Here is a 25,748-nt window from a genome sequence, read left to right as displayed (position 1 = left end):
CTATCTAGCTTTCAATGATATGACCATTATTTGAATAAAGTTTGCATTAATTAAGTTTATCTTGCAGAAGTTAACAATATTATAAGCAGTTCAAAATGTTGTCTTTGCATGTTTGGCAGGGTTATGTAATGGAAGCACTCCTTACCTTGGAAGCTGCTGTCGATAACTTGTCTGACTGCTTGAAGAACAGTGATCTCCTAACTGTATTGTCTCGGTGAGAATCAGCTTATTGACATTTTGAAATCAAATACACTGTACTGAATATGTGAGAGATGCCTGGACTTTGGGCAAAGACTAAAGAACAAATCTAGTTTTTGAAGTCTGTTGATAACCCAAGAAAGTATATATGATATTTCCTTAAGTTAAAAAAAGGAAGTTAAAACACACACACATATATACACAGTGTATGAGAATTTTAAAACATTGGAAGATAGACATTAAGTGTTATTTCTAAATAATACAAATATTAATGATTTTTCATGTCCTATCTCTGAGTATTTTTTCAAATTTTATGAAATTATCCTATTTATTACATTTTATAGAAACAAAGTATTATTTTTTAAATGACTGTATACAAAACTCTTCTGTTCCATTACTATAAAATCAGATGGAATAAATGTTGATTTTACTTGAAGAAATTTCTACCTGAGGATCTTTCTTTTTTTATTTTTTAATTCTTTTTGCTTCTGCCAATACTTTATAACCCATTTAAAATCATTTACAATTTTGTATTCTATTTGTGTAATTAAGCTCATCTTGCTTGAAATTGAGTCAGTAATGTTATAGCACATTGGGCCTTGTTTCATTTTTAAGTTGAACATTTTTATGGATCAGTAATTTTAGTGTGATTACTAACATCATGTATATTTTCCTATATAGACCTTCAGATTTATCTAAATAAATAAGTATCTTTTCAGCCTGAAATAGACTTAGAAATCATTTTCATAAATTTTTATAACTGCAAAAAATTTCCTTTGACACAAACATTTACTGACTTTTTTCTTTCTAGGTATTTCTATATCTGTTCTTTTTTACCAATTAATAGAATATTAACATTTGTACCTATAAGGTACATTTTATTTTATAATTACTTTTGCCCAAATTCAAACAGAAAAATAAATGAAAGATCAGTAAACTATACAGCCACCTGCTTATTTCTTCAACTTTTCCATAAGTAGAAGTCCATATTCGGTTTTGTTGTTGTTTTTTTGATGAGGGTGGTTCTGGTTAAGTTTTGTTCTCCATAACTTTATGTTTAAGAAGGAATAAGGAAACATAAGCTTTAAAATATGGAAAAATGAATAGAAAGTAATATTTTCAAAGAATGATTTCCCTCCCTTATTGTTTGTTGGTGGATCTTAAAAGGACTGGCTTTTCACTGAAGCATGTTGGTTCCTATGGAACTTTTTTATTTTTATACCCAGCTCTTCATCACCAGATTTAAGCTCTAGCACTAAACTAACAGCCAGCAGAAAGAGCACAGGACAACTCAATGTGAACCCTGGAACAGCCAGCGGCAACACAGCGACTGCAGAGCGGAGCCGGCATCAGAGGAGCTTCTCTGTGCCCAAGAAGTTTGGTGTTGTTGACCGATCCTCAGACCCACCTCGGAGTGCCACCCTGGACAGGATTCAGGCCTGTACCCAACAAGGACTCTCCTCCAAAACCAGAAGCTCATCCTCCTTGAAGGACAGCCTCACGGATCCATCGCACATAAACCATCCAACCAACCTGTTAGCCACCATCTTTTGGGTCACAGTGGCCTTGATGGAATCTGATTTCGAGTTTGAATACCTAATGGCCTTAAGGCTGTTGAACAGACTGCTGGCTCACATGCCACTCGATAAAGCTGAGAACCGAGAAAAACTTGAGAAACTCCAGGCACAGCTCAAGTGGGCAGACTTCTCGGGGTTGCAGCATTTGCTCCTGAAAGGATTCACCTCCCTCACCACCACTGACCTTACCCTGCAGCTTTTCAGTTTGCTGACACCAGTGTCCAAAGTATCCATGGTGGATTCATCCCAAGCCATTGGTAAAGCCCACAGCGCTCACTCTCTCACAACTCTGGTCGTGGCTGGGCTCCTGTTTAGTGTAACAAGATATTGTGGGCTTAGTGCTTTTAATAGTTCTGCTGGGAAATAGATCTTTGGGAATGGTTTGTTTCTTTGAAAATTCCATGTAAGTCTTAATTATGTTTATTATAGAAGATATTTTGAAGGCAGTAGCATAAAAGGGGCAGGAGTAATACACAAGATATTAGTCATTTCTTTGTGCTTTCCAGAACAAACTTCAGATAGTGTTTGTTTATTCTGTCATTCTAGTACAGACATTTTTTTCCCTTTTTTTCTTAACTCCTGAATCTTTTATTTTTCTTAGTCTTTCCCTCTTGAAAATTTCCCTGGTTCCCGATTGTTTCGAATTAAGCCAAATCAACAAACCAGGTTTTTAATACCATGGCACGTGGCCCAGAATTCTTTCCAAGAAGCTAAAGCTTAACACAGTGGGACTAATCTACTCCTCATCATTTTAAAGAATCTTTGGTTACATGAGTAAGACTTCAACTGATTGGCCCATGTCTTCCCAAACAGATTTTCCTTAAAGTACATTTTTTGATAAAAATTTCAAACTAGGGTTTTAGTTCATTTCAATCCATTTTTTAAAATCTGTGCCAATCATTCATATTTACAACTGTCCAGAGCAAGACAGCCACTGTATCTGAAAATGATAAATCTACTTAAGTGCCTCCTTTGAACTGGTTAGTTTAGATTTTATTTTAGTCAGATTACAGTGGCTTCAAGAGACTGCTTTTGCATCACCTCAGAATAAAATCTATAATATGCCTTCCTACTGTTCACGGTTAAAGTGCACCCTATTCACCCATCTCCATTGTATCTTCTCTAATCCAGGGTTTCCACTGAATGTCTTATGTCTTCTGCCCCAGCTGATACAGCATTTTGAAAGCCCCAATCAGTTCTGTAAGGATGTAGCCGAAAGGATTGCTCAGGTATGACCTACAGCTCCACCCTCAGACAGACCCATACCAGCCTTCAGGAAGGCTTCACTGATGTCAGGCAGGCATTACCAGGCCCAGGCAGAGCGACTGAGTTTCATAAAACCTGAAAATCACAACTGATACTGCTAGTAATTCACACTCCTGGGGGGCTGAATCACATTGCCACATCATTAATGAGAAAGCAGGGGGAGGGGGAGGAGGAGGGTATAGGTCAGTGGTAGAGTGCATGCCTAGCATTCACGAGGTCCTGGGTTCAATCCCCAGTACCTCCAACAACAACAACAACAAAAACAGTAAATAAATAAACCTAATTACCTCACTCTGCAAAAAAAAGAAAGAAAGAAAGAAAGCAGATGGAAAAAAAATTGTGAAAATTAAATTACTAAGCACTTCTGCAGCTACCCAAAAAATGTACCCATGAGTTTTCCAGCCTGCTGAGGCTTATAGCAAAATTGCTAACACTTCTTCCTTGTCATCAGGCGGTTTTATCCCTAATTGATTTTCTCCTTGTAAAAGGTTTGTTTGGAAGAGAAGAACCCCAAACTTTCCAATCTTGCGCACGTCATGACTCTTTATAAAACGCACAGCTACACGAGGGACTGTGCCACGTGGGTCAACGTGGTCTGCCGGTACCTCCATGAAGCGTATGCTGACATCACCTTGAACATGGTGACCTACCTGGCAGAGGTAAGCTGTTCAACCAAGGATAAAACCTACTCTAGTTTCTATGGGTAAAATACATATTTAGAACTGATAATAATACTCTTAATTACATTCATTGAGCATCTATTATATATTATCATATGCTGTAGGAAAACATTTTAAATCCTTACAGCAACTCAGTGACGTAGCTATTATCACAACAGGGGATCTGAAGCTCAGCCAGGTTAAATAATCTGTCACAATTTTAAGGTGACAGAGCCAGACTTTGAACTTAGGTACAAAAGCTTAAACTCCTTTTTTACTACATTAATACCTGTCTGCACATGGCAGAGACAAGGAAATTTTATCCTGATTATTTGGGGTCTTCAAATCCTATTTAAAGAGTTACTGCGTGGCTTGATATGTTTAATGGTTGTTTGCTCTGAACTCATTAACCAAGCATATATTTTTGAAAAGAAAAATTTAATCTTCATCTTTTGTGTTTTGTTTTTAAAACTGGAATGGGATTTTTGTCCTCTTACAAATGTGTTCCCAGCACGTTTGTTACAAACCCCTACTCTGACATCTGTGTACGTTGGTGCTAGAAATAACACCACATTGGGCAAGTGATGAAGTGAATTCTGTTTAGCACCTTCGGACCTCAACTACTTTAATATACAAGGTCACAAAATTTACGAGGCAAGTGATTAATAGCTGTTACCTTGTTTTTGCATTTTCAGCATTGCTTTTCCTTTCTGGAAATATGCATTTATGCCTCTTGCTAGGGCCTTTTCAGAAGTGATCAGGACAGTCCATGCTGATTTTTCTTTCAGTTTTACCACCAATTCAGGGTACAGATAAGTTAAGAATCAGTCATTTTCTTAAAGGCTCCATCAGACTGAAAGCCTCGACCTGAAGAAGGTAGCTGCCCCATCCATTAACACTGATAGCTGATGTCACAGGATTTTTATTTGCAACACAAATCAGCAGTGTTGGGCTGTATTCAAACTGTCAGCAGCCAAGGATTCACTTGCTCTTTCCATACCCCCATCCCTGGCATTTAAAGAATCTCTTTTATGTGGAAAAAAAGGAACCCTCCTATACTGTTGGTGGGAATGTAAATTGGTGTAGCCACTATGGAGGACAGTATGGAGGTTCATAAAAAAACTAAAAATAGAGTTACCATATGATCCAGCAACCCTACTCCTGGGCATATATCTGGGGAAAACTCTAACTTGAAAAGATACATGCACCCCAATGTTCATAGCAGCACTATTTACAATAGCCAGAACATGGAAGCAACCTAAATGTCCAGCAGCATGTGACTGGATGAAGAAGATGCAGTTTGTGTATATGTATCTGTATCTATACATCTATATATCTATATATAGATACATTAGAATACTACTCAGCTATAAAAAAGAAGGAAGTAATGCCATTTACCACAACATGGATGGACCTAGAGATTATCATACTAAGTGAGGTAAATCAGAGAAAGACAAACATCATATATCACTTACATATGGGATCTAAAAAAAAAAAATGAAACAAATGAACTTATTTACAAACCAGAAATAGACTCACAGACATAGAAAACAAACTATGGTTACCAAATGGGAAAAGAGGGGGAGAGATAAGTCAGGAGTTTGGGATTAGCATTTACACAATACTATATATAGTACTGTATAGTGCAGGAAACTATATTCAATGCCTTGTAATAACCTGTAACGGAACAGAATCTGAAAAAGAATAACATATGTACATATATGTATAACTGAGTCACTTTGCTGCACACATGAAACTAACACAACCTTGTGAATCAACTACACTTCAATAAAAATTAAAAAAACAAAAAACAACCCCCCTCCCCGAAAGAAAGAGATAAAGAAAGAAAGAACCTCTCTTAAGTGCCACCCTGCTGCCTTTGATGATCAGCTTGGTCACATCTGTCCCTGTGAGATCGCTAAGCAAGCACACATGCCATAGCAAACAGGAAGCACCTGGAGAAACAATGTAAATGTCCTGCTTACGGAGGCAGCCAGTGCCTGTTCTAAAACAAGGTGAGATGCAGCATTGTAAACTGACTATACTTCAGTTTTTTAAAAAAAGTGAAATGGGAATAAGCAAGGAGGCAAAATTTGTTTGGTTCACTAGACATAAATTTTTTTTAATTATACATGGGCTGTGGTCTGTACATACGATGGAATATTATTCAGGCTTTAAAAAGTATTGAAGTACTGACTCATGCTTCAGCATAGATGAACCTTGAAAACACTACGCTAAGTGAAGTAAGCCAGACACAAAAGGACAAATGTTATATGATTCCACTTATATGAGGTACATAGAAGAGGCAAACTGAGAGCCATTTTTTCACAGTTAGAGAGTTTCAGTTTGGGACAATGAACAGGTTCTGGAAATGAACAGTGGTGATGGTAGCACAAAAGTGTGAATGTACTTAATGCCATAGAACTGCACATGTAAAAATAGTTAAAATGGCAAATTTTTAATTGTATATATCTTGACCACAATAGAAAAATAAATTTAAATGGATTACCTAATTTGTTCTATTCAGCCCTTATCACCAACTATCACCAAAAATTTTATTATAAAGTTACCTTCTCACTGTATATAGTACAAATTAACTCCTATTTCAGTTACTCACATGTTCTTTGAGGTGGTGGTCAGGTACATACACATAATTTTCGGTAGCCGTGGTCGCTGTTTTGAACCTGCTCTGCTCACTTCACGGGCACTTCGTGTATGTTTGTGAGTGTGTTGACGTAGCTCACATAGTGTTATCTTCAGTAACTGTGGAATTCTGTCAAATTAACACCACTTGCTTAACCATCTCCCTTTTGTTGCTTATATTCATAACTTTTTTCTATTACAAAGGATCCTTTGATGTAGACATTTTATCAGATCATATTCAGATCATTTCTTCTGGTGGCATTTCCCAAAGTAACTGTCCAGGTAAAGCTCACGGACGCGTAGCTACGTCACTTAGCTCTTCTACACATTAGGGAAATTGGTCTTTACAGAGATTTTCCCAGTTTACAACACTACAAGGTATAAATATTTATGTTTTCCTATACCCCCACTAAATTTTATCATTCAGTTTATTCATTATTTTCAGGTTAATATTTTTATTGAAACTTTAAAATTATTCGCTTTGGGTATTTCCTTTCTAGTGAAGATGTTAGTTTTTCCATGCAGCGGATTTGTGTGGTTATTTATTTCCTCACATGTTAACGATACAGTTATTTCTTTTGGCCACTTTTAGTGTAGAATTTCAGCATTTATTTGAGTCTTTCTATTAATTCTTTATTTTGAACCTTTTTCACTATGTCTGTCACATAAATTTTCTCATTATTTTGCTTTGCTTTTTGAAAATATCATTGAATTTCTCCTGATTATAAAAGCAGTATATGCTTTTAACAGAAAATCTGGAAGGTACAGAAAAGTTAAAAAAAAAAAAAAAGAAAGAAAAGAAAAGAAAATTTTTCCGAAATAATTATATTATCTAGAGAGAAACACTATTAACATTTTGTTGGGTTTTCTTCCAGTGTTATTTCTATATAACACACACCCATTCATACCAGTGTTATCATCATCTATTATATAGAAATTGTTTATCCTTCCTCTTAACAATATTATATGATATGCTTTACTATCTTTAAAAATGTCATTCTATTGATTACATAATATTTCATTGTACCATTTACCATAATTTATGTATCCATTTACCTAGTGTTAAACATTTAGGTTACTTACCAACTTTCTTGTTTTGTGTGGGTTTTTTTTTCTTTTACCATTATAAGTAATACCTTGGTAGTTACTATTTCAAAAGATATGAACCCTGTTAGTACTCTCAAACTCAGTTGCCAAATTATCCAGTTTACATCTCCACTGCTGTGTGAGAATACTCTTATATCCTCACCAATACAATCATCAATTTCTAATCTTTGCCAATTTGATAATGATAAATTATATCTTTTTTCATTTGTAATTTTCAATACTTGGTGGTGTTTGATGCTTTCCTTTTGAGGTTTATTTTGTTGTATTCCATTGTGTGAATATTGTATTTATATATTTAGACATGCCAAATTGTCTTTGAAAAATCCCCATTTCTTCAATAAGATTGAGGTTAGGATTTTCTTTTCCCTCCAAAGGAAAAGTGCAATCATAAAGGCACTGGGAAGGCTTGGGGCGTCCGTGTGAAAACCTGGTGTCAGACTCTGACTCCCTCTGCTTCGCCCACAGCTGCTGGAGAAGGGCCTCCCGGGGATGCAACAGCCGCTCCTGCAGGTGATCCACAGCCTGCTCAGCTACATGGACCTCTCCGTCGTCCCTGTGAAGCAGTTCAACGTGGAAGTCCTGAAGACCATTGAAAAATACGTGCAGGTGAGTGTTTGAATCAGGGTGTTTCCAGAGAGTCAATCCACAAAGACTGAGTGAGGCTTTGCATGGGACGGGCACTAGGCCACAGAGCTCCGTGGGTACCAGGCCACGTGTTCATCCACTGAGATGCATGACATGCTGAGAGCGGTCCAGACGGTGGCTGACCACACCCTGAGTGGTGTCCTGAGGAGAAGGATGGGGCCAGGCCCCAGCGCGTTTCTGAGCCTTCAGAGGACACATCTCTGCCTCTTGGGCTCTTGAAAGCACACTCCTGGCCAGGAGGGCAGGGGCAGTGTCTTGTTTGTACGGTCCCATTTCACAGGAGGAAGAAGCACCTTGTGTGGGCCTGGTTCTAGGCCAGGTGTTTCCAATGCGAAGGGTTCATTCAGAGGTTAAAACTGTCACTCTAGACCTGAAGGATCTAAGGTTAAGAAACTGGCATAAATGTACTTGAAAATACTCCAACAGTCGAGCATAGGGTACTTAGTGAGTTTCGAGGGCAATGCTAGGTTTTCTCTGGTTAAACTCATTGACAAAGTTGTATAATTTTAAACATTTTTTTCCATCCTCACTTCACCAATCACATTACTTGCAGAAATTAATGCTGAAAGTAATTTTCAAGCTTTTTTTTTTTTTTTTTTTTTTTTTCATTTTTCAAGTGGCATTGCTCCAGTAACAGTGGTACCATGTACTGGTAGGTTTTCATTATCACTTTCTCACTTTACACTCACAGGAGGCAGAGAGTCCGTTCGCATCTTCCTACTGCCCATGTGCCCCTGGTTTAAAAAAAAAAGTTGTTTTTTCAGGCTACCTCTTCTGTCTTAGGCCTATGGGCCATCCCTGGTTCTCCATATCTTATGATCCCATGAATGGTGGCAAATTTCATATTCAAACTGTGACTTCCCATGTGCAGAATTCAACAGTGAAGGACATGTGTTTTATTTCATGTGCTTTTATTTCAAGGCCTAGGCAAATAATAACTTTTTTCATGCTAGTTTATCTACGTTCAGTATTTTTGTGGGAGAAGTACCTCCGTCTGCCTGGGGGGTTGTCAGGGATACAAAGATGGTAAAACAAAGTGAGACCTACAGGAAGAGTAGGTGTTTGCTAAGACGAGGAGAGGAAGGGCCTTCCAGGATGAGGGACTAGCATGAGCAGAGGCACAGAGGCTGAGAGACCTTGCCTGGTTTGGGGGACTCCAGGAGTAGCCTGAGGGAGATGACCCCTGGAGGCCCTTCTGGAAGAGTGTGGACTCCACCCTGTCCACCAGAGGGAGTCCTTGCAGGAGTTTAGGCAGGGAAGTGGCTTGGACTGAAGAGTTCTAGAAAGATCACTGTAGTTGGAGTGGGTATGATGGGCCTCGGGAGAGGCTGCAAGCAGGGAAACCAGTTAAAAGGCCGCTGAAATAGTTCAGGTCGAGACCAGAGAGGATTCAGCTGAGCCAGTGCCAGCGGGCACGGAGCGTCGGGACAGATTCTCAGGAGGGAGGGAAATGGCTCAGAATGGCTCCCAGCCTCCCGGGTTAGGTCACGAGGCAGACACGGAGCAAGCAGGGACGGGGGCTGAGGGTGGAGATGCGGCACCTGGGGGCACATGGAGCAGGAAGAGCAGGGCAGCAGAAGGACCAAGGAAGCCCGGAGGTGGAGGTGGGGAGGCTTGAGACAGCGGGAGTCGTCGATAGCTTAAAATGCAGTTGGGATTGTTGGGGTGTTTTTTTTGTTTGTTTGTTTTTTGATTGGTTTGGATTTTCAAATCAAGGAGGTACCTTATTAGTAAAAATTGTACAGGGTTATTTTAAACTTTTCTTATTTGAATGTGGACAGAATCAGTCTTTTTTTTATTAGCTTGTTTCCTAAATGTAGCTCATCTTATATACAAATTATCTTTTTAATTCATTTGCCTTTTACTTATCACAGAATGTCCTACACCTCTTTAAATCAATGAATTCTGCTGGTCACAAGAAGTTTTGGTTGCTAGTGGTGTATTAGTTTTTTTTTTTTTTCAATGAAATTATTTTTAACCATGGACTTCTATTTCCTTCAGAGTGTTCACTGGAGAGAGGCTTTGAATATTTTGAAGCTGGTAGTGTCTCGATCTGCCAGCCTAGTTTTGCCTTCCTACCAACACAGTGAGCTCTCAAAGATAGAAATACATCGAGTCTGGACTAGCGCCTCCAAGGAATTACCTGGGAAAACCCTGGACTTCCACTTCGATATTTCAGAGGTATGTTAACCATTTCTGTAAACTTTAGCATGACTGTGTAGTGGCAAAGGTCAAAACTAGTTGCCTGGAGAAAGGGAGACATACTTCACATTTATATCAAATGAAAGCTTCTGAGTCCAAACTGAGTTCTGTTTTTTAAGAACATATTGAGGGTCATATTCACTGGCCTCTTATTTGGCAGCTTTTAAAAACAGAAGCTAGCTCAGTTATATAAAAGTGACTTGTAAAAAAAAGAGAGAGAACTTGAAAATGGAATGCTCTTAAGTATTTTAAACCATGACCTTCGCTCATTCTTTATCTGATAGCTGTCATGGCCTCTTGTGTCTGCAGTCTTGCTCCCTGAACCTCAGCCAAACAAGGAAATGACTGAGATTTGCAGGAATACAGAATCTGCCTTTATGGTTGCCTCCCCAAGTCACACTGCTTTTTAAACCGGTAAAACTGCCTAAATTCTTGTCTTGAGACAGAGGGAAGTGTGGAGGGATGCGACTTGTGCACCAAGCTAAGGAGTCAAGAAGAAAGGGGGACAGAAAATAGTCAGGTTTACCAGCTGGTCCATGGATGAGCTTTTGGGAGGCCTGTATTTAACCCTTTTACTCTAAGATGTAAAAATACATTTGCTTCCCTGTCTCTCTTACCCCATGACCCGTAAGCCCCCCATAAGCAGAAAGTACGATCTGCCCACTTTGTAACCAGGGTCTGGTATGGTGTCTGGTACATGCGGTCCTTCATAAATATTCATCAACTTGGCTGAATGAGTTAGTTCACTAAAGGAATAAACCACATCTGCGTACACGGAAATTACTCACTCTGTGAAGTCAGTGGTAGCCCCGTTGGGTTTTTTCACACTGTGCTCTCATTGACCTTTTATTATTTCGGTGCTCAGGATGAGATGCTATTTTCTGTCACTGTGATACCTGTACAGCATCTATGTACAGTATGTATATGATACCAAGGTATCAGATCAGTATTTTTCCATTTTCTATGTTGCTGGGAGAAAAGCTACTTCTGCTCTTTGACTTAAGTTTGTTCCAAAGAGGTACAGAACACCTGTAGCCAGTCAGCTGCAGGCCCCAGAGTCCCAGCTGCTCCAGAAAAATGGGCCTTGAGAGACAGGTGGAGAATTACCAGCCAGTTCCTGCCATGCGCCTACAGACAGGTTTCTGTGGAGACCTCCTTGGGGCCCAAGTTTGAGAAGTTGACACTCCAGGACTGTAAGGAAGTGAAAGTTCTCAAGTGCTGCCCAAGAACCTGGCCCTGACCTCATTCATTTAAATAATTGAAAAGATATAAATGATTTAAATAAATTTTTAAATAAGTGAGAGCATATCAAGATTGGTGATTACAGGTTGGGAAAAGGTGAAGAAATTTTGGTCTCTTGTTATAACTCTTAAGAAATTCTTTCAGGCCTAAACATGTGATAACTGACTCTACTTTCCTGCATATTTTCCTTCTCATCTTTTCAGTCTTTTCTAAGGTGTGTTTAAGAACAAGCGATTGGATTTGTTTTCAGGTACTAAAGAGGGTGGGAAAATGCTGAAGATGCTGACTGATTTAGATGTGTACTTGAACTTCAGGAAAATGAGCCTCCTTGAAACACTGAACTCCTCTAAGTTTTAATCAGTAAGCAGTTCTTGGCGGCCGCTGGGTCAGAGTGATCCGTATGCCACAGAACTATTAATGAGCCGGAAGAACGTGTGCTTTTCTCCTCTTTTTTCTCGAGACGCCCATCATCGGAAGGCGGTATGATGAGCTGCAGAACTCTGCGGGGCGGGATGGGAAACCCAGGGCTGTGGCCGTCACCCGGAGCACGTCCTCCACCTCGTCAGGCTCCAACTCTAATGTCCTTGTTCCCGTAAGCTGGAAGAGGCCCCAGTATTCTCAGGTAAAGAGTCCTGACTCCCAGGATCAGAAGGGAGCTTAGGGGACCTACTGAACCCAGCTGCCCATGTGATACGGGGTCCGTGCGTCCACCATCCCAGCCTTGCCCATCTGGGTGTCAGCACTGCAGTGATGAGGATCTCACCGGCTTCCAAGGGGGCAGATTTTATCTTTGAACAGTTCATTACCTTGAGTTGAAGTCGGACACTTTGTTGCTTCTGCTCATTGGTCCTAGCTCTTTTGAGGCTCAGAAGATGAAATCTGATCGAAATTTCACATGGCGGCCCTTCAGGCACTTAAAGAAATGCCACCCCCTCTGCGCCTCACCCAGATGAGTCCTCTTTTCTCCAAGTAGTGCACCCTTAGTTCTCCCGACCAATCCTATGCGATAGGGCTGCCCCCCCGGTGACCATGCTGCCTGCTGCCCCGTGAGCCTGTCCTCCCGTCGTGGGCTCCATGCACGGCCGAGCCCTGCGGAGCAGAGCGGCTGCCGGCTTTCTCTGCGGTTCTGTTACCACAGCCTCAGACTGTATCCACCTTCGGGGTGCCTGCTTCACAGTAGTGGTGTCACTGGGCTTACTGTCAAGTGAAACTCCTGTATCATTCGGGGCTCTTTTTGTGACATGTGCCAAAAGCCCAGGGAGAAAGTACCTTAAGTGGAAAAGGAGTTTATTAACTCATATATCATGGCTTCGAGCACAGCTGCATTCTAGCACACAAACCCCTTAGACTCTCTCTCTCCTTCTCGCTATCCCCACCATCCCTTCCCAAAATCTTGGCCCTGCCTGCTTTCCTGTCTGCTGACTTCATTCTCAGGCAGACTCTGCCCACATGAGGCACCACGGCCTCTGGCAGCTCCAGATTGCCATGGTCTTTGTCTCTGATGATTTCAAGACAGACGCCTTCCCTCCCCAACGTCCCCAACAGCTCCACAAAAAGGACCCTTGCAGGATGTGTGAGGGAGGCAAAGCCCCACTTAGCGGGAGAAGAGCCGTTCCCAAGATACAAAAGGACCACGTTGCTGGAAGAAGGGAAGTGGGCGCTGAGCAGAGAAAAGCCCTTTGCTTGCAAGCCCAGCAGGACTCACCTTCACTCTGCAAGGCTGGGACAGTGTACGCCACAGCACGGCGCCTGCTGGAGCAGAGCTGGTCTCAGTGAGTGCTCACTGATGGTTGAATAGAGAGCCCGCTGCACCTCCTTGCGGGGCTGGATAAGAGAAGAATAATGTGCAGTCCATTTCTGTGTTCCTCTTTGTTGACTCCTTCCCAGAATTGTAAAATGCCCACTAAAACTTAGGGAAATAGGTTAGTAAATCTCTTGTCCTTCAGTATCAAGGCCCTCCTGTCTTTGACCTTGAAATGATAATGTATTGAGCGTCCTATCTATAATTTAAGAAGGACGCAGGGAACCGAGTTCCGTTTGGAAGGAAAACCTGTGAGTGATCTTAGCCTCCTTGCGTTCTCCCTATTAAATGAGATTAAACGAGAAAAAAAAAATCATTTTCAAGAGATTAGAGTGATTGCTTTAAGAGCAATTCTGAAGCACCTTTAACATTTTTTTTTAGGCTCTGGTTACTCATCCTTTTCATTTTCAACTCACTGATCATTCTGAGACCTAGTTTATCTGTGCCATTGGAAAACGTGGTGGTTTGCAGAAGAATCCCCATGCTTAAGGGACTGAAGATTAAGGTTTATGAAGAAAAAAAAAAGGAATTGAATCTGTTTAACTTTAGGAAGAATAAATTGAGAAAGATTTAATATGGCTTGCAAATAATTGAATTTTTTAACTCTACAGAAAGTAAAATTATCCTCCCACTTGAGGGAAATAGATTTGTGTTGTAACATAATAGATTTAACTTAGGCGTAAGGAGACCCTGGTAAGTGCTGGACACTGTAGCTCGCAGGAAAAGATGATCAAGGGGAGAAATGAGTATCTGCTACCGAACCGAGGGACTGATTGTCACGCCCCCTCCCTGGGGAAAACTTAGATCCGCACTGACCAGTAGAAACATAATGTGAGCCCCATTTTAAATGTTCTAATAGTCCCCCTTTGAAAAAAGGTTAAAGGAGCAGGGAGGGTGTAGCTCAGTGGTAGAGTGCCATGCTTAGCATGCACAAGGTCCTGGGTTCAATCCCCAGTACCTCCATTAAAATAAATACTTAATTACCTTCCCCACCCAAAAAAAAGACTGATTAATAAAATTTTTAAAGTTTAAAAAAAAATTTTTTTAAGTAAAAGGAAACAGGCAGAAGTTCATTTTAATAATATATTTTAGTTAACCTAATATACCTAAAATATATCCAAACCTAATACAACCTAAATACAGGTTATATTATAACTATGTATCTAAAATATTATTTTTTCAATATATAATCAATATTTTACAATTATTGATGAGCTATTTCACATCCCTTTTTCATACCAACTCTTTGTGTGTTTTGCATCTCAGTTCTCACCGGCCACATTTCAGGTGGGTTAAGCTAGGGTTTTAGAGCAGATTTGATCACAGGACCCCAAGATTAAAATCTGCTTGTGTGTTTCTTTTCCAGAAGAGGACAAAAGAGAAGTTGGTGCACGTCCTTTCTCTGTGTGGCCAAGAAGTAGGATTAAGCAAAAATCCATCAGTAAGTTCTATCTTGTATCACATCTTGGTACCATATCATCTTTACCTTTGGTCTGTTTTTGCCTTTGGTTAAATAGTTTAGAAGAATGAATTGCAAGTATGCTATCCACCACCTAGATCAAACCCCTAGATTATTTCTCTTCACGCTATGATTTTTAATCTCACTTAGTTCAAAGCAGTGAAAGATGTTGTTTGCTATTTACTCCACTGTCTGTTAAAATACTCAGTGATTTCTATTTTTTAATATCTTGGATTTTTAATAAGTATGCTCAGACTGCCTCAGAATATGTATGTGTGACTCTCCTGCAGCACCATGTATGACACACATTCCTTGTGGGTGTGATTTCACTCTCTGTGCACACACTTCTTACTGTGATGTCACGTTAGATGTCTCATGTACTATGGAAGTGAACATAATGACATACTGTCATGTTTTTTATCTCATATAAACTTCCACTGATGTTACAGTTTTTTTTAAAAAGCCATTGGGCTCTGGAATAAATGAATAATTGAAGTATTAGGAGTTAGTTTCTGAAGCTTTTATAAAATTTAGAAAATTCAAATTGTGTGTGTGAGAAAGTATACTGTAGCAAAAGCAGTAAAAAATCTCAGGCTTTGGTTTCACCAAACATTTTTATTTCATGTATATCACAGCACCTTTATTAGTAACCAAAACAGAAATAGCAAACTAAATAATTTCTCAGGTAAAAAGAACTAGCAAACAATTTCTCTGTGGAGCTACTTTTAAAATTCCAAAATGTATGTACTAATGTACTTGGTGAGCAGGAGAAATGTACGAGACAAAAAGACTTGCTGAAGTGCAAGCTGATACTTCTCATCCTCTGGGGGTGCACCCCAGCCAGAAGCATGGCTTCCGTTGAAGTCACCTTCTGAATAATTGATCAACGGGTTTCTGCTGCTCCTGTGACTTTACTGAGGGCAGAGGGACGAGGCGGTGGTGGCCGGGCAGACGGAGCCGCCAAGCGCCCGAGGGAGAGGAGCAGGACGGCGTGGCCTTGCGGCGCAGCACAGCCGGCGAGGGCTGTTTCTTACAGCTTTGTGGTTGCACTTTCTCCTCGAGCTCCCAGCTGCCTGCTTCTGTGCTGAGGCCTTTCTAGCTGGAAATGTTTACCTGGACCATGTTACAAATAAGAGAAGCAGCACCAACTGAGAGAGGGAGCCTTCAGCTGAAGAAATCAGAATTCTAGTCTCATCTCTCACTGACTAGCTGGCTGCTCCTCAGTGCTGTTTATCTCATGTGCGCACTTGCAATCCTGCACTGACTATGTGTCTCGTACCATTTTATGAGAACACAGTGTTAGGCCTGTTCTTAAACACTGGAGGGAAAATAAAGTATACTTAAAATCCATTCACTCTTTTCACTTTGGAGAGACATCTGGTACCTTTAAATTCTAATAAATGACTTCCTTACTTCCAAGAAAGACCAAGACGTTATAATGGCTAAATAAGGAATACTGTTCATTTTATTTAATATCAGTCTATGTTCAGGAGAGGCTGGATGGCAAAACATTTAGGTTCATTTTAGTCTATTATTTCTGCAAAGTTCTACTAAAATGGCCCAGTGAAAAGAACCTAAACAAAGAAGTTAATTTTAAAATATTAACATACTACAGTTTTCATGGGAGAAAAAAGTTTTATTTTGTTTAAATCAACAGGTCGGGAATTTAAGTAGGAATTATGAGCACAGCTGCTCAGTTCCTCTTATGTGATCAAATGAACAAGTACTGTACTTTTTGGCTTCTGCTGCTTTTTCCTTCCCAGTTCTTGGCTTATCTCTAAAAGGGTTAAACCCTTTGCTCTCACAGTTCATTCTACAATAACATATCTTGGCATCAGCAGTCCTTAAATATTACATGTTAGAGAGAGTGTGTGTGTGTGTGTGTGTGTGTGTGTGTGTGTGTGTGTTCAATGTCTAACCTCAGTCAGTTCAGAAAGAATGGAAAATTTCTTGTATGCTCCAGTCTGTCTGTGAACACATGCTCAGTTGCCACACACACACATACACATACACACACACACACACATGCACGCACACGCACGCACAGGTAGGATCCTGTTTCCATCCACTAAGAAGCCGCGATTTGACTAGAACATTTTCCTAGTGCGAGAACTTGCGTCTCTGCAACGAGTTTAATCTGAAGGCACCTGTCCAACATAAATAATAAAAGAGCAATCTAAAAATACCCACTTAAGGAATTAGGTGTGTACTGGAAATACAGTGCAAGGAGGAGCCAATTACAGTTTCTGTAGCACAAACAACCCAAGGGAGAGCGGTTTCTCAGGAGAGGACTCTCGGTCCGCAGGTGATTTTCTCCTCGTGTGGGGACTTGGACCTGCTGGAGCACCAGGCGAGCCTGGTGTCTTCCGAGGACGGCGCCCGGGAGCAGGAGAACATGGATGACAGCAACAGCGAGCAGCAGTTCCGGGTCTTCCGAGACTTCGACTTCCTAGACGTGGAGCTGGAGGACGGAGAGGTAGGGTGGAGGCTCCGTGGGAACGATCCACTCCTCCTTTTCCTTGACTCACAAAACCGTTTCTTTTACTTGCTAAATAATGAGTTCTTTAATTGGAAAGCTGTAAACTTTATTTTGAATTGACTTATTCAAAGTACAGCAGCTTAACTTTGGCAGAAGTCACCACACCCTTCCTGTCTGAGTCCACAGCCAGAGCGGCCAAGTTCCTTCTAAATGGCAGAGATCTGACTTTGAATGACCACACGGAGACTGTGTGTGTGTGTGTGTGTGTGTGTGTGTGTGTGTGTGTGTGTGTGTGTGTGTGTGTGTGTGTGTGTGTAGCCCAAAGATGAACTGTAAACAAACAGAAAAAAATCACAGGTACACTCTAGGTCTGAGTCTGTTCTCTGGTACCTGGGTAAAACATGCTAAGCATGTCACTATTTCAAATGTGAAATCACTCGAGTTTGATAACTTTGGAGCTTGCCTGCTGCCACATGCAGTCAGAGCCTGAGGGCCCCGGCATCTCTGGGCTGTTCGATGAAGCTGTCGAACTGGAAGCTAGATGCAACACACGAGAGAGCTCTTGGCTCCACTTTTGGCTGGGAGCTGGCATTCCTGACACCTGGAGCGACTGAATTCAGGTCTCAACAGGCAAATGCAGATTCATTTATGTGAACGCTCATCATGGTAATAAGGTGCTTTCAGTTACGAGTCATGTTTTTGAAAACTGGGATCAGAAGGAGGAGCGCCATTTCAGCAGCTCGGGGGCATGTTCCAGCTGAGGGGCAGTCTTCTGCCTCCTGGGATGAACACTTAAGTTCCCTGAAGTGAGACTGGCATCTGTCCGCCTGGTCCCCAGCCTGGCATGCGATGCTGCTTCACATACTTGAGCTCACATTTCACTGAGTGTGCTGTATTTCCCAGACAAAGACAGGGCTTTCTGCTAGTCATGCAGTTAAAATGGAGGCCCAGAGCCAAAGCTGATATATCCTATGGCAGGTAGGCACCTCCGAACTTAAGTTAGGAAAATGATGCTTCAAGTGGCTGCTTACCTTCCCTCCAAGGATACGATTGTTAATCAATCCACTCATGTCCAGGGGAGGCTGAGGAGCGAGCCACCTTTGTCCTTCCTGGACCACTGACCGCCCTGGCTGTCTGCGCCAGCAAGGGAGCATCCTGTCCTCAGAATGAAGAATGTTTTCTTTACCAATTCTCTCCCTGGAAAACAAGTTAGCAGACCCAGTCCTTAAAGAGTCTAAAGGCATTGACTGCAAGGCATCTTTAAAATAAGTGTCAGCTTTTCACCTTGAATTGTTCTAGAACCAGTAAAAAGTATTGCAGCGTTTTCTGACTTAACTATAATTAGTGATAAAGAAATCAGCCACTAAATGTGGTGAGAATTATTTAAAGTCTCCTACAAAATACAACTGTTTTGAATAGTTTCAAAATGATCCAGGGGATATAAGGAATGTCAAAATATGAGCTTTCTGATCTGGGCAGCTGACCTAACCTTTGTTTTTCGGCTAGAATTCAAGCTTGGGCATCCTCTTCACTCTCGAGATTAAAATAAGGAGGGAAAAATTGATGAAACAAGAGAGGCATCGTTTTTCAGTCTCAGCCAAAGAAAAGGTGTTATATGAAGGGACCTAGCAAGAATGATGTAGAGGAATCAGACACAATTTCAGAACGACTAACAAATTTACTTTCTATCAAAACAAAGTAAGGAAAACCTTAGGTGCCTATCACTTAAAAATAAATATTATACTCATGTTTTTCAGGGATGATAAATAATGAATACTGCACCTTCCTTCTAGAGTTCTTTTGTCCTAGCCATCAAGAACTAAAAAATCATAGTGATTATTTGATCTTGTATGATTAAGATTTTATAAGAAACTCAGGAATGTGAAAGTATAGATTTTCTCCAAATAAATAAACCATTTGAGAATGTTTTGCTACTTCTCCATAAGGTTATCACTAGAGATTGTAGCGTGCTTGCGGAGTGGTGGCGTGAAAGTGCCTGGGCTTTGGAGCCAGACAGGTCCAACTGTGACTTTCAACTCTGCCACTGACCCAGCTGCATGACCTTAAGCATGGATGCAGCTTCTCTTGGCATCTTCCTCTGCTGAATGGGTGTGACAGTACAGGCCCACAGAGTTGATGTGAGGCTCCACTAAGATGACCTGGGCAAAGCTTTTCACATAGCTCCATGTACATAGTATGCCTTCTAAATGTCTGTTCCTTTGTACTGGCATTGGTGAATAATTTCAGTATTTCCTCATCTGAGAAAGTTAAGCATATTTGGCTTCTAGATCAAAACACATTTATCAAAAAAAAAGAGAGAGAATTTTTTTGTCATGTCTGTTCCTTTTCATCAAATAGCCTCAGAATGTAGTGACTAATATATTTAAGGGTTTGCCTTTGAACTCTTCTGAATCTTTAAAAGGTGCTGTGTCTTTGCTATTAATTGCACATCAGCAGTGAAACAGATCCTGATCACACGCACCTCTGGCTTAGTGAGCAGGATCAGGTCACGTCACCTTTTTTTCCCAGCTGATGACCCCCATGCGTCTTCCCGTGACATTCCATAATTTTCCCACAAATAGAAATTTAGGCATTCCAAAAAAAAAAAAAGTGTTGAGGAGACCAAAGTTTTCACTGAATGGAAAGCTGTTTCAGAAATTGCATTTGTGATGTGTTACCAACTACATCATCCACCACTAAGAGGTTTGGAATATCTGGTGTTTGATACTGATTTTTCTCTTTGGGGTTTATGTATCTTTGTCATTTTTTTTTAAGTTGCATCTACGTAAGTATATATTGTTAGTATTGTTGCTGTTGTATTAAAACTAAGACAAATGCACTTGAGTATCTGTAATATAATCATTTTAAATAGACCTCTTATTTGTTTTTCTGTCCATTCAATCTGCTTCCCAGGAACTTCAGGTAAGATGGTGCTATTTTTGATTCGGATATGCTAGTAGATGTTTTGCATCATTGCAGATTTATAACAACATAATTGCTTTTTTTCTCCCGTCTAGAGTATGTATGCCTATTTGCGTATGTACACTGAGGTATGTGTGTGATAGAAAGAAGTATTTTTCTTGGTTGCTCTAGAAGGGAAATGCTTTCTGAAGTATAAATACAAGGTAGTTTTAAAATCTTTCTGTGTCTAGTTCTGGAAGTTGCATGATTATATCTCATGAGAGAAAGTAAGTTTTTAAATACGATCCATAGAAATCCCGTAATTTCTGATCAGGCAGTTGTACAACCGGATTGGTTTTATTGTTAAATTCTTTTGTTAAAGTTGAAGTCAATAAGGTTTATCTAACAATTTACCACATACACTTCCAATCAATTCCTTTCATTTTCCAGGAATTAGGAGCTATCTTTGTATGGTGACTATATAAGAAGTTTCATTCAAATGAGGACCCTTTTGCAAGTAAAAGAGGGTCTGGTAATAATTATACCCAGACAGCAGGCATAAACCAGGATTTTCCTGAGCAAACTGACCTATCATCACCCAGTATCTAGGCGATAAGGACTTACACTAAGTAGGGACATTTGGGGAAACATTTTGACCACAGTCCATCCATGTTCCTGCAACAATAATTCTTACTTGATGGAATTCCAATAAGAAAAAAAATTACTTCAAAGAATATTATTTCAACATTTCTAGAATATTGAGTTATTAATACTTTCTCATCTCACTAGAAATCCTGAGGGGTGATTTAAGTTTGATAACTGACACGTGCACATTGTCCACCCGGAAGAGTCAGCCATCTTCTAAATGTTCTCACACATAGAAAATCTGACTTAATCAGTAATACAGTTTTGGCTTTTAACCTCGTATGTAGCATAAAATGCAAATCTGACATTTGGTTGTGGGGGAGGTGGAGGGTGGCTCTCCCAGGAAGGGTATTCCTGTGCCATGAGAAGGCCAGCTGACTTTTAATCACCACTGACTTGCACGTCGGCAAGGCTACGGCACTGTTCCATCCCAGCCTCTCAGCCCCCACCAGGCAGACGATTTCAACAGCTTTACTTCTAATGGAGTTACTGCATTCTCTGGCAGGACACCCAGATATTACTCCTGCAAAAACAGCTTCCCTGACTTCAGTTCCCACACCCGGTTGATTCAGGCTTCACCTGAGCTGTGGTCAGACAGCGGCAGTGGTCTGTGCCCAGCGCAGCGCTCTCTGGCCTCAGCTGTCTGTATTTGTCTGCAAGCTCCATGCAACCCAGGCTCAGTGTGGGACACTTCCAGAACTGCTGCCTGAGATAGTTCATCCAACCCATCCATTGATTTGGTGCCGGAGAATCAGTTGTGTGAATTTATGTTGTGTATCTGTACATTTCTCCCAGTGGTTTTCACATTCTTCTTTTTATTCTGTATTACACTGCCCTTTTCTTTAACTTCTTTATTTCTTCACACATTCCATTTTTTTTTCCTTCCCAGAACTCTTGCCTCTTCTACTTTTTTTTTTTTTTTCATTGAAATAGCTATTTTAAAATACCAGCTTAACAAAGCCTTTTTTACCAGGAAAAAAAATTATCTGATGGTAATTTATCACAGCATAAAAGGTACAGATACAGCTACAAAATATGGAAACCATATTCTCAGTTTTTCTCTTATAATCAAACAGTCCTAAAAACAATCATAAACATCAGAAATGGGGGTGGATAAAGATAGCAATTTCCATATCCAGAATGTGTGCAGGATTCTCACCTGCCGCCTTCCCCCGTGAATAGCCAAAACAGACTTGGGAAAAGCTAAGCATTTTTATAAGAGAGCTCTGTGAGAATGACCAGCTTCGTCTCATTGGGAACCAGAAAAAACAGATCCTTAAAACAAGAGGAAAATTAATACAATTAATGCTCATTAATTTTAATAGTAATTTACATCTCTCGCTGAAATTATATTATGATGCTACTTACTGAGCTCTCACCATAAAGTTATTTTATTTATTTCAGTGAACTGTCACTGTTTCAAATGACTAATAAATGACAGGATTCTGTGCTAGATTTTATTCAGATTACCTATTTGTTAATAGGTTAAAATTTGCTTACCAGTGGGCTGGTAGTATTTCCCATGTTTTATTCCTATAGAGAATAGCTTAACAGAGAGAAAAATAAAACCCAGTTTAGTTTTTAGAAAAAAAATTTTATGTTCGTCAAGTAAACTTAACATCTGATGGTTGTAGAGAAAGTCTGAAATATGCCTAAAATCTTTAACACTTACATTGCCAGGGAGGGTATAGCTCAGTGGTAGAGTGCATGCTTAGCATGCATGAGGTCCTGGGTTCAATCCCCAGTACCCCCATTTTTTTAAAAAATGAAATAAAAAAAAGATTTTTTTTCAAGTTTAAAAAACAAAAACACATTGCCACTTAGCCTCGTTCTCAGTGAATTCAAATGTACAGTTTAGCAGTGACCCTTGGTACCAAGTCAGTTCATTCAGGCCCAAGGAGGGAATTATTTTCTATGTTGGGACACTTATTTAAAGATGAGCCTCACGCAAACCTTCAGCCTTGCTGCCCGGCCCCTGCGTAGTGCATGAGCGTCAGGCCGTGCCCAGCTGCTCTCTCATACTCTTAACTCTGCATTTGATCTGTGAAAACCGCTGTGGCAGAAAGGGCTGGAATGTTGACCTAATGCTCGTCTACATAATACCCAAAGGGCATGGAATGTGCCACGAGCATAGCTCCCACTTCTCTTTCTGAAATCGGGACTAAAGAGGGGCGGGATGTGGGGCAGGAACCACCTCTTTGACGTTGTTTTACTGTTCAGTCTCTTTCTGACAGATTGTTGTTGACACAGATTATTTATAGCGTATACCCACAAATCACCTTGTAAGAAAACAGAGTATGACCCACTAGGCCAAAGAAGAGTGTGTAGTCACGTCTGCCTAGGACTTAACATGCGTTTAGGTGGAAACAGTGCGCTCTTCACTGCTTCCCACATCATGGAAGTGAAAAGTCTGGTGCCCGGGGCCAGGAGGGCTTGAGGGCTCATCGTGAGAGCGCTTCTTTCTGAGCTGTGGCTAGCTGAAGGTGTGAAGGTGTGAGTGCAGGGAGGTTTCTGACCTAAACACAGCAGCTGATGGTGTGATTTCAGGGCGAGAGTATGGACAATTTCAACTGGGGAGTACGCAGGCGCTCTCTGGACAGCCTGGACAAGTGTGACATGCAGCTCCTGGAGGAGCACCAGCTTTCGGGAAGCTCTCCCAGCCTCAGTAAAATGAACCATGAGGATTCCGACGAGTCCTCTGAAGAGGAGGACCTCACGACCAGCCAGATCCTGGAGCACTCTGACCTAGTAAGTGGGAGCCCGCCCAGCCGCTCTTCCCAGGAGATGCCAGACTGCTTTCTGTAATTCAGGCAGCGCTGCAGTTTCCAGGTGCAGCTCGAGAAACTTCCCACAGCAGCTAAACCAAAATCTGAAGTGTCGGGTGGTGTCTGAGTCTAACTGGCCTTTTCTCCGTAGGTTGCAAATGGAAACAAAAGCTGGGCTTTTTGATGAGCTCTGAGTGCCATCAAGTCTGTTCAGGCCTAGATTTTCCCCCAGTAACTTCTATTATGCTGGAATCTTTTTGGGAAAAAAAGAAAATCCTCAGACATCTGAAGTGTGAGGAAACATGGCAGGACAGACGTTTTGATGGGGTGATCTGGAAGTCAGGGTATTTGTGTTTTGGAGAGCGGCGCCGTCATACCAGGTTGCCGGCTGCCGCGCTTACGTTCTGTAGCAGTGAAGTGTGCAGGTGGAACCGTCAGTACCTAGCCACCACCAACCAGCCTGTGTGAGCTCGTGTGAAGACTAAAGTAGAGCCTCTAAAGACTCGAACATCACTCTGTTTTCTTCCCTTTGCTTTCTCCTCAGATCATGACCCTCTCCCCTTCTGAGGAGACTAACCCCATGGCATCGCTCACGACAGCCTGCGATCTGACCCCTGCTGACCCCCATTCCTTTAACTCCAGAATGACTGGCTTCAGTGCTGCTTTGCCTGATATGAACAACCTTCAGATCTCTGAGGGTTCAAAGGTGAGGAGATTTTGGCAATTGTTGACCATCATTTTCTTAAAGAAAAAGCACTTCCAATTTTCTGAGCATTCCTAGCGGGTTAAACAAGTGGAGGGACCATCTTTATCTTTTCCTTTCTTTCTTTTTTTGGCACAATGGAGTTTGTGCACCTAAGCCCAGGTTTTGAAGTTGTTTTACTCTCACAGACTTGAGCAGCCACCTTCTTGTGGGTTGAAAGAGATTTGATTTGAGGTCCTTTTAAAATGAAACATTTTTGTGTTTTCCACGTAGTGTGAACACTGCTGATTAACAAATTGGTATGTGTCTGAGATCGCTGAGACTGAGAAACCCTTGCTTTGTCCTGACTTTTATAAAACAATATGCCAAGTGAGGTGTGGGTGTATGCATGTGTTGGGGGAAATTTTTTCCTACATAGGGACCAATTACACAATCTGTACATTGATTCCGTTTGGCAGACTATCAGAATTTTCAGTATCACAGTATTATACACAAAAGAGATTCACACAGAACAGTCCTAATCAGGCTCTCTGAGGAGAAAAGTAAGTTACGGACACAGTTTCCCTATTTAGAAGGTCAGCTTAAAGAAAAAAAAAATCTAACTGTGTATTTCATTTAAAGTTTATTTTATCAAAATTTCAATAAAATTTCCTGTCTATAAAACTATTAACTCCCACACTGTTTTCACATATGTGCCCACATATATGCCCATTAGTATAGAATTTTATTTCCTTATATTAGAAATACCAAAATAACCTATTGCTGTTAGGATAAAGTTTTCTTTAACCTGAGTTTGGTTATGGTGGTGTAAATTTAAAAGTGAAAAAAAAAAGAAAAAAATTTATAAAAATATATTATTTCTGATCCTTCTAATGGAAAAATCTAATACTGGCCATTTGTATTATTTTATAGTGCACTAAAAATATACCTGAGATCTAGCGAAATCTGCCCTTGGTTAGGGCAGCCAACCAAATTGCAATCACTTAAAAATACTGAAGCTTAAGAAAGAATTATTTCTAAGACTGCCTCACTGCAAAAGGACTAGAACCAGGATTCTTAGAATTTGCAGTGTCCTTTTTTTGCCAAAAAAAAAAGGGGGGGGCTATAAAGGAAATTTGTCTGAGATTAAAATGCCAGAATCTTAAGATTGAGAAATTAAATTTCATTGAAAGGACATCACAAAATAAGTGTAACATTTGACATGTCTCAGTCTTGCAATAATTATTTTCTCAATTTTTCTATTTTGAATGCTAAGTTGTATAGATTTCGCATACAGAGCCTTTCCTAAGTAGTAATATTTTCATGAACTCACACAGAAATCTAATTTTCTCAAGGAATTCTATCAAGAAAAGGTTGAGTCTAATTTCTGAAAAGCTATCTGTTTTTCAACATGAGCTAGGTTTCTGTAGTGTTTGGTGTACCTGTGATGTTTGAAAGAGAAGATAAAAGATATTTT

At 40.5% G+C, this 25,748-nt stretch overlaps 1 protein-coding gene and 1 non-coding gene across 2 annotated transcripts in view; both read left to right on the top strand.

The window, feature by feature from the left end:
- Nucleotides 1-25,748, top strand: part of FRY (FRY microtubule binding protein) — a 274,991-nt gene that overhangs the window by 226,034 nt on the left and 23,209 nt on the right. Inside the window, 11 exon segments of the mRNA XM_032496335.1 lie at nt 120-214; nt 1,425-2,032; nt 2,907-3,004; nt 3,530-3,700; nt 7,916-8,056; nt 10,097-10,276; nt 12,000-12,161; nt 14,707-14,781; nt 17,105-17,275; nt 23,372-23,572; nt 24,134-24,295. Of these exon segments, the coding sequence (XP_032352226.1) occupies nt 120-214; nt 1,425-2,032; nt 2,907-3,004; nt 3,530-3,700; nt 7,916-8,056; nt 10,097-10,276; nt 12,000-12,161; nt 14,707-14,781; nt 17,105-17,275; nt 23,372-23,572; nt 24,134-24,295 (2,064 nt within the window).
- Nucleotides 22,506-22,577, top strand: TRNAA-AGC. The gene has a single exon. It is a non-coding gene; the product is annotated as a tRNA-Ala (tRNA).

This window comes from Camelus ferus, chromosome 14 (genome assembly GCF_009834535.1).
Source record: "Camelus ferus isolate YT-003-E chromosome 14, BCGSAC_Cfer_1.0, whole genome shotgun sequence".
Lineage (NCBI taxonomy): Eukaryota > Metazoa > Chordata > Mammalia > Artiodactyla > Camelidae > Camelus > Camelus ferus.
The sequence above is the reverse complement of the archived record's forward strand: the minus strand, read 5'-3'. Positions and strand labels throughout refer to the sequence as shown.